Source organism: Opisthorchis viverrini (assembly GCF_000715545.1).
Source record: "Opisthorchis viverrini unplaced genomic scaffold opera_v5_430, whole genome shotgun sequence".
NCBI lineage: Eukaryota > Metazoa > Platyhelminthes > Trematoda > Opisthorchiida > Opisthorchiidae > Opisthorchis > Opisthorchis viverrini.
In genome coordinates, this window is record NW_008752087.1 from 325,716 (window position 1) to 344,471 (window position 18,756).

The 18,756-nt window shown below is 43.2% G+C and overlaps 1 protein-coding gene across 1 annotated transcript in view; it reads left to right on the plus strand.

The window, feature by feature from the left end:
* Positions 1-210: 210 nt before the first annotated feature.
* The window catches only part of T265_10961 (hypothetical protein), a gene marked incomplete at both ends in the record, with an annotated part of 45,775 nt that continues 27,229 nt past the window's right edge, over positions 211-18,756 (plus strand). The window contains 8 exons of the mRNA XM_009177485.1: positions 211-404; positions 3,789-3,853; positions 4,396-4,771; positions 8,163-8,370; positions 8,711-8,827; positions 13,909-14,061; positions 15,424-15,780; positions 18,129-18,263. Coding sequence (XP_009175749.1) covers positions 211-404; positions 3,789-3,853; positions 4,396-4,771; positions 8,163-8,370; positions 8,711-8,827; positions 13,909-14,061; positions 15,424-15,780; positions 18,129-18,263 — 1,605 coding nt within the window. The remainder of the gene's footprint in view (positions 405-3,788; positions 3,854-4,395; positions 4,772-8,162; positions 8,371-8,710; positions 8,828-13,908; positions 14,062-15,423; positions 15,781-18,128; positions 18,264-18,756) is intronic.

The following is an 18,756-nucleotide window of genomic DNA, read 5'->3' on the forward strand; positions in this document are numbered from 1 at the left end:
GCATTTTGCCCGCAGGAGGGCAAGGTCTACAATCAAACTGCCTATTGCGAAATCACGGGTAGGACAGAACGGTTGGCGTTGCATGTTAAGGGAACTGGCGTGGGACCAAAAGTTCAATTTTCTTTCGCCTGCTTGGACATGGGCAAGATTTTCATCGGGTCTAAACACTCATACGAGCTCGTCCTGTCGAACGTTGGCTGCATTGACGCGATGTTCACAATTCGAACGGCCGACAAACATTTTGGCACCTGTTTCGCTTTCACACCGGATGATGGGCTCATAACTCCTGGCGGTTACCAGTTAATTCAAATCACATTTTGTTCACCTTCACTATTGGGAGAGTTCGATGCAGTGTTTGACTTCGTATTTGATGGTTGTCCCGAACCGAGGCCCGTGCGATTTCGGTGGGTAGCTGCAGCGATTCAGATAAATGTTTGCATTACTACTTTTGTGCAATATTAGTTGGATATCGCCAGATAACTATTTCATTTGAATTTGGAATGTTAGTGCCTAGCGTTACAAGAAACTAGAACGGCAACAAGAAAATTAGGCAAATGATTTGCCTAGCTAGACGTTGAATTGTCTGAAGATTGAAGTAAAAAGCAGCTTTTCACGTGCGCACTCATCTGCATATTGACTTGACTTTGACGGAAGATATCTGGAACCCAAATGAATCTCACATTTACAATGTTCTTTTTCAATGTTTAAGTAGAACATGAGGTTGAAGAAACCTCGGGAACGGCGCCTACCTAATGAACTACTAGAAGGACGAAAGTGGTCATCGGTTGTTGAAAAGTAGTCAGCATTCTTATGAACGGTATATCCATTCCGTACCTCTTCACGTCCCACTAACGAAACAAAACTTATTGAAGACGGGTGTCGGAAACTGTGTTGGGAGCAAGAAATAACAGAATGTTGTCATATTTACTTATATTTCTCGATAAAATCATATTGTATCTTGCGAAACATGAGTTATGGTTGTAAATTGGCTGGTAGAGTAACCAATAAACAACCGTAAAAATATCGGGAATGATTGCGCTAAATGATATGCAACCTCTCGTAATCATGGTCGATATCATCACTGACAGCAAAACCAGTACAAGTACACAGATAATTAGGCATTTCACAACCGTGTCAATTCATATAGATGAAGTTGTATAATGAAGGCAATAATGGAATGGGAAAAATAGAGATTTATCGTTAGTTTTCCACAAGTATTCTAATTGCTCTTAACTCCAAGAACTCACTCAGATAATCGGTCAGTCAGCCACTAAGTTTTCAGCCATGAACGATGTACGAAGAATCCAGCCGCTTCAATTTTGCTCACTGGACAGGGTTGACACCACGAGCGTCCCAGCACAAGGTCAACCAAACTCTGGGTGCTACATGAGCTTTTGTAGAACCTTCGTACATGCCCTGTATAGTATACCATGAACTTGCCGGCTTTTGGGTACGGAAAGAACACTAAGGAGTTCCGTAGCTGTTCACTGAAAATGTCCCATCAAATTCTTGGGATGGCTACCTTTGTCAACAGAAATCTAATGATATTTCATTTTATTACGAAGTTTCTAGGGTATGTATACTTCCCTGCATTTTACTAGGGAGTATGGTGCCGTGGAATCCAGCAAGAAAATTGGGTACGTGATCGATACATGGCGGAGCCGTAACCCACACGACAATTATGTGAACCTTTTTGGCGCTGGACGAAGTTCTTCAGGGTGGTGGAATGTGCCACCGCTGAGGGTCCAGCTTAGCGTAGAAACTGTTGTCTATGAAATTGGGAATATTATATTTAGAAGGAACATGATCCACTACTTTCACGCTCGTTTTTCGCTGAACGGACCGAACAAATCAACGGGTTACCAGGATAAACGAATCGTTTTTTTACTGACACTCACGTTTATAATATAACAGCTGTTTGAAGGAAGGTCTCAGTCGCTTGGCTAACGTTTCTAAACATCTATGATTTGATCAGTAGCAAACTGTAGAAGATACCAGGTTGCAAAAAGACGTGTTTGTACTTTGTCTACCACAGTCAATTAGAATCCGCAGCGTACCATCTGAATAAGGGATATCTACACAATTCATCAGCAGTTGAAAAGAAGGAATAGGGTCCAGATTCTCAAAACAAAATCCTGCACATTAATGGTACACAAACATTGCGAGAATTACAGATGCTTAAGATGTTCTATGATGCGAATTTTTCTTACCATGTCGTGTCAGCTGACTACCAATTACACTCGAGGCACCTGGGATTAATAAAGGGAAAACAGTCTATTTAAGTTTCTAAGTAGGCCTCCAAAAGACCAAAGTGCTAACCAAAAAATAACGACAAAACGGCAGTATTTTTCATGTTTTTATGCAGAGGAACCGTCCGACAAGGGGTTACAAGGAGTGTGATTTTCTGGTTTCATTCAAATGCATTTTTCTAAGCTAATATCTTTTGGCAGAATATACCTTAGGCTTTTGGTTCTCCTTTCAGTGGAGCAGTCGTGGGGCCAACTTTTCATACAAACGTCTCCGAAGTTGATTTTGGCGAAATATCCCCAGGTGAACTAGTCTCATGATAAGTTATTAATTGTTTTTAACACTTGCCAGGCAGTTTGGTTGAATGTTTACGTTCAGTGATGGTATTCTGTTTTACAGGTGATATTACAATCCACTGGGTGTAATAAAAGCATACAGACATAGAGCAAGAGAGGCCACCGCTCCTCTATGGGAGTGGTCGTACACTGAATACTTTGCAACTGCAGACTCTAAATGAGTGAATCCAGTCCGACTGGATCTGTCGTCCAGAACGTTCCGCCAAGGTCATCAGCTGTCGGCTCAGAGATTCTTCCAGCAATCAACCATTGCTCAACCTGGTTTTATGCTTCAGAATTTTCACCCTGAAACATGACGACTTTATGACATTAGGTCGACTGAAACTGCTTACTATGGTTTTTGTCCGCAATGACGTTTGATGATGTTTGATTCATCGACATCTATTAGTCAATTTTTGGCCCGCTTGCCAGAGTCAATGCCAACAGGAACGGAAAGTATGAACAAACACCTCGAGGACTGCCTTCCGTTTTAGGCTAATATCTTTTAGTCGACTATGGTTCAGTGAATCCATGAGTCACGGATACCTAAGCCATGCATGCTTCTCAGACTCATAGGAGTTCTTACGTATGTGCGTATCCTATGCTGTGTGTTTTTTCCTCTTTTTTAAAGCTGTGATTCTTCATCGCCTTTATCTGACCATTATGATAACTACTTAAGAAACATCGGTACTTACGAATCAGGCTTTTTCCACTAAGTTGTGAGATAGCTAGCATAAGAAATTTGTAGGTCCGAATCACGGTGGCTCAAAGCACCTTCATCATACGCTTCAAGTGGTTCTAGTAACTTAGTTTACTATGTAATTCCACGTCGATTTCGTTTGGTGAAATAACATGTCTAGGTCATGTCATGGTGGCGCCTCCAAGAGATATGGTATAAATTAAAACGAATCCAACTGCCCTACTTAACGTAAAGCTAAGTCATGGTGCCCCCTGGGCTCGAACACAAAAGCACTATGACTGTCTCTCCAGTGGATCGATTCAGTGTGGATCAAGCGCCGAAATCAAACATATATCTACATGGACGCTGCATTTTCAGGGTCTCATATTGTCAAGTTGATTTTGCGGACGTTCATTCACTGAAATATGCATACACTCTCCAAGTTGTCAGTTCATGTTTTTCCAAGATACCTGCATTCTAGAGACCCTGTACATTCCATTAGAATTCACTGCTTGTCAACGCTTCAGTGAGCAGGTTGTTGAGCTTGGTTCCCTTCAGCTCTCAACCGGTTCAGTTAATAATCTGGCTACTCGTAAGTAGTCAGAATATTTGCCCGAATAGTCAGTTCTCCGTGGATGCTCTGCTAACTATGGAACCAGGGAGTTAAATTTCGTCGAAAGTTTCCGGTAAACATACGGCCTTCTGGCAGAATCCAAGTTATTAAGATAGGTTTCTTCAGGAGAGTGATGTATTGACGTCTGGTCCATACAATGGAGGTCGGCAGTTTAATTTTTATTCACCCACCGACCAGCTGCTCGTCCAACTGTTAGTTATTTTCAACTTAAAAACAAGGTGGTTAATCGATCAGATACCATGTGCGTGTCGGTTTCGGAACTGTAATTTGTTTGAGGACTTGACGCTCGATTCAAGTTCTACACTGGTCAGTTACCTTGCAATGAGTGATTTGCAAAGTTTACAACCTTTAACCACGCGAATTTTCAGTTTTGACCTGTGCCCTTAGTCAGTGGACTGGGTGACTTCAGTTTACTTCGGAAATGTTTCTATCCGTTAATTCTGTTGATCACTGATAGCTATTTCCTGGTTAAAAACAAATCTGTATTTGTACGCCTGCAGGATTTTCCTCGGAAAAATGGATCGATTTGAAGAACACGTCGCTGATTCCGATGGAGTTTGCACTGCGTGTTCAGAAAAAGTCCAGTACACTGATCGGTACCGACTGTCGGACTCGCAGCTCACCAGATTTATGCGCGAACTCAGGCACACACTTTGAGAAGGACCGGACAACTAACAGCGCCAATACCCGGAGGGTGCGCTTTACGGACTCGAATGATTTAACTGTTCAACCAAGCGCTGGTCTCATTGATCCAGTGAGCTCAACAAACTTTATGATCTCCTGCAGTCCAACTGAACTAGGTTTACAGGAATATGTGGTGGTGATTGACGTGGTCGGTGTTGGCCAAGCTATTGAGCAAATTCCTGTCAAGATACGGTAAGTATTGGGTTTTCATCTACATGGTCACAAACCGCTTTCTGGCCGCAAAAATCTGTCTGTAGTTTTTGAAGCGGTAGTTTAAGGAGGGGTCGACATACACTTGAGGACGTCGATATCAAGTTCATCCTGATCTTATCCGCACAGTCACCCGGGCCGAGGTAGTTGTATAAGAAACAAAGTTAAGATTGGTGCATGAAATAGGATTTGTAGTGTGAATATCACTGCTGATAACACTTTTGCCTGAAGTATCCAATCCGATCACTGTAGCTCGTCTGGTCCTGTCTGGGCTTGAGCAACCTGGAAGTATCCCAGCCCTCATGCTTCCTTTGGTTGCATGGCAGCTACGCACCGAAAGAGTGGTACAGCTGAACGATCCTCCGTTCAGTAAGTTCACAGTCCACAGTTCAAATACAGCGGCGCAGAATTTTGAAAAGCCGATGACTTCTCCAGAGCAGAACGACAAAGAGCGACTGCTCTACAGTAGCTCTTAACTACTGTTTCACGTGAAATGTTGACTTAAGCATTTATTCTATCAGAAGGTGACGATTCATTTGGTACTCCTTTTGAAAAACAAGTGAACATTCCTCGTGTCCTCATGGAGGGCACTGAAAGCATTCTAGGTGAAACAAGAGAAACTTGAGCTCCCGTCTGCACCGTGGCATTGCAGTACACTTTGGAAACTCTAAACCAAAGCACCAAAGCACCGATCCCGCAACATTCATTTGATGAGTCCCAATTAGGACGAAACGCACGAGGAATTTCCTCTCATGACTATCAAATTTCGGTCTATACCAGCTTGGAATCCAAATCTGATTGGTTTGATGACTCTTAGGCTCCCCGCAAAGATCACTAAAGTCCGAAAACATTAACTTGCCTTTTTTGATCTAGTGGGTTTTCGAAGCGATTTTCCCACAGTGAGTGGAGAAGCGAATTCCCTCATCGGTTTTCCCAACTTTTTAATGAAGCTTCTTGTACCACTTTCCGCACAAAGCCACTTGAGAGCTACGCAACATGGAACAGCTAGTTTTCTGGAATCTCAGCTCCAATGCACACCAAACTATAATTCGAGGAGATAGCATCCCTGCTGGGAACAGACTGTCTCCTGTCTTTAGAGCTCTCGTAGTTTCAGTTAGGCCTTTCCTGCATCTCGTTTGCCTATAAGAAAGTGAAATACGTATCTGCCATCCCGACCTATGGGGCAATTTGACGATTCGGTTGGCTTTCCCGGGTCCTAGGGATTCACTTTAATCCATGCCTGCCGGTTTGCTTGAAGATATTACCCGACTACCAATAAGCGCCCAAAAGGAGTCAGCCGGTCGACTTTAGCAGAGTTTGGTAGGCTATGCTCCTAACTTAAGTCGCTCACTTCAGTAATGAACAAACGGTCGATAAAATAGCGATAACATCACTTACTTCGTTACTCTATGAGCAGCAAGGCGTGTTGGGGCTTGCTAGGGGCCTGAGTGACCGGATAGATAACACCATGGGCTCGCACCCTGCTTATTCATCACTGTTCCTCATCCATCCTAATAACAAGAGCTTGTTTCGATCGTAAGTTTTCTGTCTCACACTATGATGCACGAACGCCCTATACGTTTACGCATTTATTCAAATTGTTGTAGACTTGTTCCCTAGCAGTTGTCGTATCCGGTTGGACAAAGTGTACCCATCCCAACTCAGTGAACACACAATGAACTCTTAAACACACAACTAACACTCGAAAATTTGCAAAAGAACTGGAAAAATTGTTGGTAAAGTGGATGAAGACTTACCTCGACTTTTTTACAAGTTGGAACCAGTTTTCGTAAGCTGAGTAACCGAGTGCATCAGTATTCATCCGTAATGGACCCGTTCACATGAAACTACTTTGTATTTCGATAAATACACTCATTTGCAAATCAGTTTGGTTTTCACGAGAGACTCAACTGAATCTCTCGATTGTGCTATTCTAAAACTGAATGTGGCAGCGAACTTGTGAGAGTGTTCCTTTATGAAAATATGCTGCGATATCTCGAATATCGTGCCAACTGAAATATAAGGCGGCCTGTGTGCTGCACATTCAGTTGTGAAATATTATAAACGAGAGATTCAGTTGAGTCTCTCGTGATGAGCCCCAAGAAGGGTGAAACCGGTCGTGGGCTGTCGAAGAGTTTTCAGCAACCTGGTGAGTAGTTTCCCCTACTTCGTATTTCATTAAACTGTTAACATCATTTCAGTATATTTACAACAGAGGGGTAAATGAAGATTTACCCGCTATTCTGAAACCAGCGCTCGACAGAAATCGGCAGAATATTTGCCTGAAGAATGAAAATCCTTTTGTAGACGTGATACACTACTCATAAACTTGCTGAAAATTCTTCAGCTGGGTCCCAGGTCAGTCTTTCTCAAAATCTGTGAACAGGTGTATTTGGCGAAACTCCTTTTGTTGTTATGCGAAAGTCAGCACTCACGTTTTTCATGATACCTACTTGCGTGGAAAAAGAAGTTGTGTATACCATGTATACCACCGTGTATACCGTGTTGCTCATGGTAACCTACGACTCTGGGTAAACAGATATCCGTATGAAGATGTCTGCATACAAATAAGGAAATAAACAACTAATCTAGCGTCCTATTGTTCTGAGCAGACATAAGAGGTAGGTGGTGAAGTTTGCCCATCCTGCCGGTAATTTCTACATCAAGCTACGTTTCCAAGATGTTTAGTCACTCAATAGACTTGAGTGGCAAAGCCCCGAAATGCAAATATCTAGCAGATTCTTATTGTAATGAGGTCATTTTTTGTGTCAAATGGGCATGTAACGTGTTTCATCAAACAGGAAAAAAATTCACTGAGGGATTCTCTTGAATTTGTTGCAGTAGTAGTTGGTTAATTGCACTACAGTCTCAACATCCGAGTGGAACTCATTCTTGGCCAAAACAAACACCACTATTAAAGGTGTCCGCTGTTGGGAGGTAGTTTCTCAACTACCCTTTTGTTCATAGTAATATCATGCAAATGGTGTCAACTCCAAGACGCGCGGAAGCACTTCGTAAGCTGGTTCATACAATCAATGTAGCTAAGTTCCTGTCTCGAAAAAATTATGCGACTAAATTTACCTCCCCGCACACCTTACCGAAAAAAACAGAGGGCAACGTTGTCATGGTTCTAACGTTAAAAGTAACATCTGGTTGTAAAATACTTAACGCACTGACCTGGGAAGGCACACTAAAGAGTCTATCAGGTTTTTAAATCCACTTAAATAATGTTACCTAACAATAGGTCCTCTTGTACACCACATCATTCAGTAAACAATTTAGGGTTTTTCTAATTTTCCAAATCCATCAGCTACGCACTTTTCACAAGCCGTTTTATTGCGCTAACATCCTTTTTTATTCTTGCAATCTATAGATGCGTGTGTCCATCAGTCAGCATCAGTCCAAAGGAACTAAACCTTCGCCGCTGCTTCCTGCGCCACCCATATCCCGTTACTTTCACTTTGACCAACGAATCAAAACATCCAGCCAGTTTTCAGCTCACTGACTTGATTGCATCAAAGAGTGGGAAAGAAGAAACAGAAAATGAGAATGAATTGGAGTACTCTGTGACACAAACAGAGGTAAAGAAAACTCCATTGACCCTCATGATTAAGTTGAAGAGGAGCGCTGAATCTGTACAGAATTTCCGGTTAACTAACCAAAGCTGATGTGGGTTTCAGGAATTACTGTTACTATAAGTTTCTTTCGAATAGGGTTGACCGAGTTTACGCGTAAACACTGAAAGGTTCATAATGCTGGTGTCATTGTGGAGCAGCATTTTATGTGGATAATTATTAAAGAACCATTTTCATGCCTCGCAGAAAACATAACAAGTAAACAGCTTTCATCATCAGACCTAGCCTATGATTCTACAGTCTCCCAAGTTAGTGTCACGTTGCTCCTGTTCTTTTCTTGTCCCAGGGTAAAATCGACGCATTGAGCACCGTTTTCCTCCCAATTGTATTCAAGGCCAGATCGCTGGGTCAACTGGAACGGAATGTCAAGATAAAGATCTGCGGGCTGGAAGAGAATCCACTTGTAAGTGGAAATTGGCTGCCATAGTTTCTCAGGCTAACCAAGTGATCTGCTGTTTTAATAAGCTTGTTCCTATCCTGGTACCAGCAAACCGAATCTAGCAACTTCTGATGGGTCTCCTAGAGAAGAATTCAGGCTTGAATTACAGGTGAATCTTTTGAAATGAACTAATATAGCATATATCCCTTCAGTTGCCACTAGAGCTAGTTATTCATCCTGTCTCCTCTCTTTTCTTTTCACTCCTTACTGAGGCCATCTCTCTCATGGTGTGTTTCCGTTCTACGATGATTCGGTCAAATTCTTAAAAGCAATCATCATCACTATCATTATCATCTTTATCAACAGTATGAAATCAGTGTTCAACGCTGACGCTTTGCCGCCATGTTACCATGATCCATTAAAAGGCTTTGTCTTGAATAAAAGAATAAAACCGAATGACAAAGGGGCTTGAAGCCAGCTTACTACAATCATTTCGAGATGCATACACCCCCAGACACTCATTCAGGCAATCTGGATACAGACTGGCAAAAGGAATGCCAGTGACATTGATTAGCAACCATATTCTGAAGCGTCTCTAACAAGACGTAGTTGGAATCTCGTTATCCCCATCCCGGAAGGAAAGTAGCATCGACAACACCTAAACGTTTCTTAATCTCTTTTACACCCCTCTGCCAGGCCAAGGTTTGGCCAACTCACTGCTTCCGCCACTCCCAACTGGGAACGAAAAATAGCACTCTCTTTGGCGAACGACGGTTCGGCATGTGCAAAGCAGCTTCTGGTTCTTGATACTTTCTTCCGTGGAAATACCCGTTACACAAGCGAAAACTGGCTTTCTAACTGCCTCGTAGCGGATTGTCCCAGCTATGGTTCTGAGACAACGATTGTCGAACAGATTCGCTGCTCGAACGGGCCAAGTCTCATAGCCATACAACAAAACAACCCGCACTGTAGCTCGATACACACGTCTCTAAATATTCAGGGATATACCGCTTTGACGCCACAGGTGTTCCAACTTATCAAACGCGGCCCGCGGCCTACAGATTAGTGCATTGACCTCAATTGTCACACTACAATCAGAACTAATACAACTTCCAGGATACGTAAAATGCTCCACAACTTTGAGTGCCCTCCCTGGATTAAGTTTCGTGTTTTGTGACTGTATGTCCGCGAGCATGACCTTAAACCTTGTGGGCGCAAAGCCCATGCCGAATAACGGAATCACTTTGATCAGACCATCCGAAGATAAGCCTGCACCTTCTTTTCTTTTTCGATGACGAGAACAACGTCGTTCGCATATTCCAGATCGACAAGGTTTTCGTCGGAGTTTATTTGAACACCGGGGTTTCGGAGACCTTCCAGTGTTCATCTCATAATTTCATCGATCACGAATTTCAATAATAATGGAGAGAGTGGCCATCCCTAACGGCTTTGTGTATGAAAGCTTTTGGAGAGGTCTCCGTGCAATCCCACACGTCCGAAAGTTTGGGAATACAAATGTTCACGAACTTCCGGAGCGTTCATTGGTGGGCAAGCGTGCCAGGCAGAACAGACCGGTCAACCGAGACAAATGCACTTTGGAAACCCAGGAACACTAGGATTGTGATCACGTACGCAAGGCGTTGTTCTTGCACCTGACGAACTGTGAAGATTCGGTCAACACAACCCCCACCCGGCCGGAATCCCGCTTGCTGCTCTCGAGTCAGTGTAACTAGTTCAGTAACAGCAGCCAGCACAAGGAAACCGTTTGTCGAGGTGACGCCGGTGAAGACATCGCTCTGCATCAACCGGAATGGGGGCTTAATAGAATGCACTCATCTTCTGCAGCCTTCCAGTTTTTTTTTGAAACACGAGCTCCAGGGGCCTGCAGGAGAAGGGCATACCAGCCTACTCAAAGCACCCTCATCCTAAGCGGACTTATATACATTTATAGTCCCGGAAACCATCAAGCGATAAACCCATGGAGATCAGCTGGTATAAAGATCCAGGTCCATTTCCTTGCGTCTTTTTGAATTTCTCATTTCTGATTCTAACTTGCAATTATGCTGGATACCAACACTCAACTGACTGAAGATGAGCTTTCGAAGGCTGTGATCAAAAACAGGTAGGTATTTCACCCTGGATTCCTCCATATCCTCTCCTCACTGCAGGTATGACAAAAAACTACCATCCGGAACATTCCGTGAGCATATCCCAGTGAAAAACGGAATTTCTCGTTTCGCTTCGCAACCGGGCGAGATGCGTTTGTTCTATTGCTGCTCTACAAGATTTTATACCTTCCATTAGCGAAGAACGTCTCTCTTTTACTTAGAAGGAAGTAAAAATCAGGGGATTCTTGAAACCTACTGTCAGTTGATCAACGGAACTATATCTGTCTAACAACAATTGTTTGACAGAGCACCATTCATGTGTCATGACTCTCCTGGCTTGCAAGAAATCCCCACCGATCATGATAATTGAAGTTTTGGTTATGCTCGCCAGCGGGATAGTCGACGGTGTTGCAAGATAATTTACTGTTTGTAAGCTGCATTTCTAGATGGTTTTTCCAAAACGAGTGAAGTTGATGGCTAACTTTTCAGCCAACCCCCCAAAACTGCGTGAACGTTGACAATCTATTTTCTGCGTCCTTGTTGAAATCTTATAAAGTTCGCTATAGGGATGGTCCCTTCAACATCGTCGTGAATTACCCACTATCTTTCATTTCCAAAGAGCGTTTGGTATGTGCAGAAAACCTCCGTATTCTTCCCCAAAGAAGCCAAATTCATCCAAAAGCTACACCGATGTCTTGAACGGATTGGTGGCAGTGTGAAAATTGCCAACAAACTTCTCTGAATTCTGAATCTGCCTCATGTGAGCTTCCGTTTAATTAAATNGTTCTGGGAAAGAGTTGAGGGGGGTTTGCTGAGTAAGACTTCTCGGAACCACCCTACCATCAAACCTAAAATCTGTGCTAGAAAGCCGCAAGAATATTGTCTTCGTGTCTCGGCTTTTTGGGGCCACCAGAAGGCCTTTCTCCCGAGTGATCTGCCAGTCTCTCCGTCTTTGAAAAGAGGTACTTATTGTTGCCTTCGTCTAACGTTGGAATTACGTCGGTCCAATCAGGAGATTATCTCAGACAGCTTCAGAGGAGGGCACTCTAAAGTTACATACAATAGGCAGAGTACTTGCTAGTACGTTTTAGAACTTCCGTTTAATTACTCCTCCAAGAAATTTCACACCTGTACCTACGATCCACATTTTGTTTTGTCAGCCTCACAACCACGGAATTTGCTATGGACCAAAAAAGTTCGTATTCGGTGTCACCATGTTGACGCGTGATTGTGAGGCCGACAAGACAAAATGTGGATCGTAGGTGCAGATGTAAAATTTCTTGAGGGAGTAATTAAACGGAAGGGTTCCAGAAGAGCTTGGTAAACACTCGGTAGTTTTTATTTGGGCAACGTTTTGCTTTTGACACAAAAGCTTCATCAGGTCAAGTGAACAGGTCACCAAGTTGACCAGGTTTTAAGTAAGTCCTCTTTGGATTATTACACTAGATCAGCGTTGCGTGTCAATTAACGGCTCTTGACGACTAGTGTAGCTGCCGAAATCTTGAATTGATGGGTTGGAGGAGTTTCAAATGAGTTCCGATCGGCTCTTGTTCCCTAATCTTCCACTTCAGGGTGCCTCAATTGATGACTCACTCCGGGTGCCACTTGGCACCCGTGGTAATGTGTGTTGCGACAATTTAGTTGGGGAAGGGGAGGGGGTGGGTGAGGTCAAGTGGAATCCAGATCATGACTACTCTTCCTTCTGATAATCGCACACCAACACGTGTCAGCTCGACTGATCCAAGACCGTTCTCCACACGCTTGCCAGTTCCACGCCTTCTATTCTGTTAACACTGGGATGCTTGGTGATTTCTACCCCCTCGGTGATCAGTCTCTGTGACGTGGACCGTAGTCCTCACCTCAAAACCTCAACATTTTGTAAGTCTATTTTGTGTCTCGTGTCCAGTGCGTGTTCCGCAGTAGCCGAGTCTTACAGTAACGCTTGATATAGGACAGGGAACTACACATCAGAATCGGAGAGCATAGTAGAAAAATAAACAGGCCGCCGAGAAACGCAGATGAATATCAAGCGTTATTGATGAACTCGGGAACCGCGGAACACGTACTGGACGCGTGTTGAGGTTTTGAGGCGAGGACTACGGTCCACGTCACAGAGACTGATCACCGAGGGGGTAGAAATCACCAAGCATCCCAGTGTTAACAGAATAGAAGGCGTGGAGCTGGCAAGCGTGTGGAGAACGGTCTTGGATCAGTCGAGCTGACACGTGTTGGTGTGCGATTATCAGAAGGAAGAGTAGTCATGATCTGGATTCCACTTGACCTCACCCACCCCCTCCCCTTCCCCAACTACATCGTCGCAACACTCACAATCCCACGAAGACCAAGGAAAATCTACTAGTGGCACCCGATGTGAAACATCAATTGAAGCACTCTGAAGTGGACGATTAAGGAACAAGAATTGGTCGGGATTCAGTTGAAACTTCCCCAACCCATCAATTCGAGATTTTGGCAGCCACACTAGCCGTCAAGATCCGTTAAGTGACACTCAACACTGATATGGTGTGATAATCTATAGAGGACTTACACATTGGTTCCCCGTCTACCTTGAAATCAGGCCAATTTGGTAACCCGTCCACTTGGCCTGATGAAGCCTTTGTGTCAACACCGAAACATTGCCCAAATAAAAACTACCGATTGTTTACCGTGCCCTTCTGAAATGATGGCTTCTCAGTCGTTTCCAAACCTTTTCCAATGGATTGTAAACAGAAGATTACCACTACAAACTCAACTAACAGCTCATACATTGCTCTATACTGGTAATCTTTGCAGAAATCTTGAGCCGAATAACACAAAATTAAGACTTGTTGCCGAAAATGAAAACTTTAACAGTGGAAATAAACACAACTAGCCAGTCATCAGTCTGCTTAACTACAACCCGCATCTTTCCTAAAAATGAAACGGGCCATTTACTCGTACAAGTAAGTGAGCACAAGTGACGCATCAAAACTACTTAATTTTCGACCGATCTGTCTACAGATTGCTCATGTTTCGTGCACCGGAGAAGGACCCGTACTATACATCGAACCCACGTCTCTGAACTGGGGCACAATTCCAGTGCTGGAAGCTTCAGATAAGACAGTGAAAATCACCAATGAGTCAGCTATCCCGGCGTCTTTTACCATTCGGATGGTAAGTTGCACGCTTTGGTGTGTGTGTGTGTGTGTGTGTGTGTGTGTGTGTGTTGAGCAGTCATCACTTTGCTGTTCTATGTGATCGTGGTGGTTAGTCTGAAGGAGACAAAAGCTACTTTTGTGCTGCTCTGCAGTATCTCGGCCTTATTGGTATTCGAAAATTTCAGTCAACTGAGGTCCCAGATAGAAGCAGTAAGTAGTACTTCAGCCAAACCACAGAACTGTGTTTGAGAAGCATACGTCCAATGTGTATATCCAATCAGTGCTGGATATCTACCAGCTAAGGATTTTAAATTCTGCTCAGTCAGAAAAGTGCGTCGCCGTCAATGAACTCTGATGATAGTGAAACTAGGACCCAGGATTTTCGGTCCGGTGTGAACTGGCCAGAATAATTACACCATAAAATGTTCATACAAGAATAATGTGGTCACAAATTCAGTTTTATTTGTGAGTTGGGTCACACGCACACACACCTACTTTGTGGTGCTGAAAGGCATCAACTAGGGAGACGCAGCGAAATTACAGTTGGGACGCGATGAAGGTGAAAGAATCGGAGCATAGCTGGTTTCCTCGTGGTGGATAACCCGGAACTAACTCTCTTCAGGTTACGTGACAGCTAGAGTCCGAAAGTTCCCCTATCTTAACGAAGCGATCTAACTTGGGTTGGTATACCAGTTCGAACTTGATAAACAGTCTATTTTCGATTACTGCAAGTGTACTAGGTAACCTGCGTAATATATAGTTAAGACCTTCCAAAACACTCGGTGACCGTTCGTGCTACACAATCCAAGTACTGAATTGAAAAACAGTTTGGTTCTCAGTAACCTCGTTCGTACGTTTTACGCTGCTTCATATTAGGTTCTGATTGAGCGCATTTTTGTTTGTGTTTGGCCAAAATCCTCAGCGGGATTGTAGACGCTGCATGTATAGCCCTTATGTTTTTCGAAAATTTTAGGAAGTATCATCCAGAATAAGAAAACCACCTCTGACTCCCAACATAATGGTCCAAACTTGAAAAATATCTAAAATAGGAGCCAAATAAAGCTATTGTTATGGACTGAGGGGAATTTTCTAACATTGTTCCTTTGCTTGAGATTTCTGGGCTAAAGATTTCTTGTCTATTTAATCAGGTTAAACAAAGAACAAACTTGCATATGTAGGTTGTGGAGGCATTTCATCTTGTGTTCATCATTTTGTTAGCTACTCAGTTTGTGTTTTAGCAGTTCAGGTGTTTCACTCAACTTGAAATCATATTACGGTTGTGAAAGCATGACTGGTTTGCAGTGGTGTGCACTCTGCAGTAATCCTGCAGAAGGACGAAAATCAAATGATCAATATTTTCCGACATTATTTTTTCAAGGTCGCTCCAGACAGCATTTTTCGCGCTATTCCGGATGCGGGTGTGGTACCCCCACTGGGACGAGTTGACGTGACGATTTCTGCTGTCCCAGACGATCTGATCACGTTCAAAGATCAGATGGAGGTGACAGTTTCCGACACATTAGCACCAAGACAGGTAAACTTGATGGCTACTGGTCAGGGGTGTACTTTTGTCTCTGACCCTGTCATGCCTGAGACCCTGCATTTGGGCACGCAATTTAGTGCAAGACCTGTGCATGCCACTTTTCATCTGACCAACAAAGGTAGACGGACTCAACAACTCATTTGGACTATTGAAGGACAATTTGTCAGAAAATCTTCTCAAGGAAGCTTGAAGGTAAGCGCTGCATTTCATTTCGGGAAATATGTCGGTCTTAAACGCAAATGTATATTATTCAGACTACTGATGACCAGACCACTAACTGTCATCTATTGGATACCTGCTATTACATATCTACTTAATAGCAAAAGAGTGTCTTGCCTAATTGGTAATCGATCAGCATTTATTTTGTGTGTAAGTTCACATGAACTGCCACCCATGATAGCGAGATTAGCAGATGGAATAAAATGCTATCAAGAAAGAAAACGCGTCCACGGCTAGTTATTTTCTCGTCAGCCACCACGAACGGTGCTGCTGGTGCAGACATTTGTCCTGTTCCAACTAGTGAGAAGTACTTATCGGGTGCAGGATTAATTACATTCGGCACCTTTACCAACAGTGTATTGGCGCCTAACGAACCGTCTGAAGTACCGTTCCCTGACTGCCGTTTAGCTGTAAGTTCCGGGATTCTGTGTGGAATTCCTACAGTAATAAATGTCATATACTCCATTCAAAGGAACCCACTTAATTAGGTGATAGTCGTTGCCAGACTTCTGTGTGTTAAAGGTTTTGTTGAGGATCAACTCGGTGCGATCCACAAGAAATCGTTAATGTATTCAAGATTACGCGTAGAGCCAAAGCAGAGAACTAGTTTTGGTCATATGCACCTTGTAATGACTCTTCAGCGCGCGATGGGTGCCATTACTCCACTCACGTATAGTCACTGATTAACGGCGTAGAACTGTATTGTCTACTATAGGCCCGAATGTTCTCTAGAGAGTGGTTTGAACGTGAGACACAGGACCCCAAGATTACCTTATCCTGAGGAATCTACCCACCGTACGCTGTATCCGCTAATAATAATAATAAACTCTGAGTGCCTTTTATCCCGAAGGTAGCCATCACAATTGGCCTCAGCTCCTCCGAGGGTGACCCAGCAGTGAAAGCCACTTTGATGAAGAGTTTCAATACAAACGTCTCCGTTCAGATATAAGTTGCCTTTGGAAAAAATCCTTTCCCCCGTGGTGATCTTCTGTTTGATTACTGCGTATTGAGCTGGCTTTGCACTACATAAGTTGCCTTTGGAAAAAATCCTTTCCCCCGTGGTGATCTTCTGTTTGATTACTGCGTATTGAGCTGGCCTTTGCACTACATTCTGCACGGCTTGATCTCGACAAAATTAAACGAATTAGGTTGCTTGTGTTGGACTACGTTGACGCAAAACCATCCATCTGGACTTGTAAAATATCGTATAAATCGTACATGTACACTCCGTCCTACACTACTCCTAATTATTGTTGAAAGCCGGAAGAACTCGAAAGTCACTGGTCATTCGACTCGACAAGGTTTGAACTTGGCCCCGGTGGGAGCAGAAGTTTAACTCTGGAAGTTGTTTGCAGCAGGTGAGTCCAAGTTCATCAGCTGCATCTATTGGATAAATTTTTGCGCTTTTTGATCACCTCACCTCAAATTTGAAGTCGTCGAAACTCTCAGGCTGTTCTTTTAGATCATTATTAATTATTTATTTCCTGTTTATTTCCCAATCTCACCTGACTGGTAAGCGCAACAATATGTGACAAAGAATGGTGAATTATCTAGAATAAATGCTAGACAAGTTGATAAATGCACCCTCTTTGATATCAAAAGGATGGGTTCTTTTAATTACTGACTGGTCAGAACATTTTGAAAGTTGGCGGAGAACCGGGATGTTTATCTCATTTGGCATCAATCCTTACGTACCAAGTCAGTAGCGCCAACTCTATCCAGGAGCCACCACAACGGGTGTAATCGGTACCCGGAACTTTCAGTTATGGGAAGCTTTATTGTAACCTATCCGGTGAAGGCTAAATGATCCTTCGTATGACAGTTTCAGACTTTTGTTCCTACCGGTCAGTACTGATCACTTTAATACGGAAGCAAACAAATGTGTCTCGAGCGGTACCTTGTTCTGACTTGAAGAGGACGCCACTGAAGTTCAACCGTGTAACACAAGCTATTTTATTTTGACTTATAGACCAATGCTAGCGAAACGAAGGATATTCTGCCATCATATCATTGGACGCAAGGGTGTGAAGACACTGGTAAAGACGGTGGATGTTAGCGTTGAATTCATTGCTCCGCTGGTTCATCTGTCCCATCAACAATTGACCTATCGGGTTGTCAAAGTGAGTGATGTTTTGCCACCCATGGTTTTGCGCCAAATTGAAAATGATGGACTTTTAAACCGATGACTAACTTGTGAGTTTTGCCAGCTGATTACCAAAGGACCAGAATCTATTTGATACTGTCAATCCAACCAAATATTGAGCTGTTTTCATTAGCCAAAAGACAAAAGAAATAACGCTCCATCACTTTGTTTGTTCTAGGAACCGTACGATACGCTGAAAACACAACTTCAGACGTTGAACATAAAGAACGATTCTGGGATACCACTGACCTGTCGTCTGGAAATATCTGAGCCCTTCTATTTAGTCGTGGACGGGGCGTGGATTTCACATCAGGTTAGTTGGCGTTGATCAAAGAAGCACTTGTTATTCCTACTAGTGAGGTGCTGTTTTGATTTGACGGATATCGGTTGTAAACTTATGTTACATAACTCGTGAAAATTTATGAATCGTTTCATAAAGCTTTTACTGACTATTTTCAAACCTACCAATTTCCGGAACCAAGAAATTTATGAAAATGGTTTCCTTCCTGAAGATATTACTGATTTTCTAGGTTTTCGAAAAAGGCGTCTTTGGGGTAGAACCGACGATTGGCTTCAGACGAATTTCGAATCCACTGGTTGGCATCTTGTCCAAATTTCCTTTAACTGAAAACTTGCGGCTGTTACGGTTCTGTCACGCAGTGAGCAAACAATATGATAATGCGGATTGTGGCAATACTCTATCCCCAGCTATGTTGCTTGATCCAGACTCCTAGCATGGTGAATAGTAAGAAGACGAAAAACCTCGGACACAAACTTTAATAACCCAACAACACACGATCAACAGG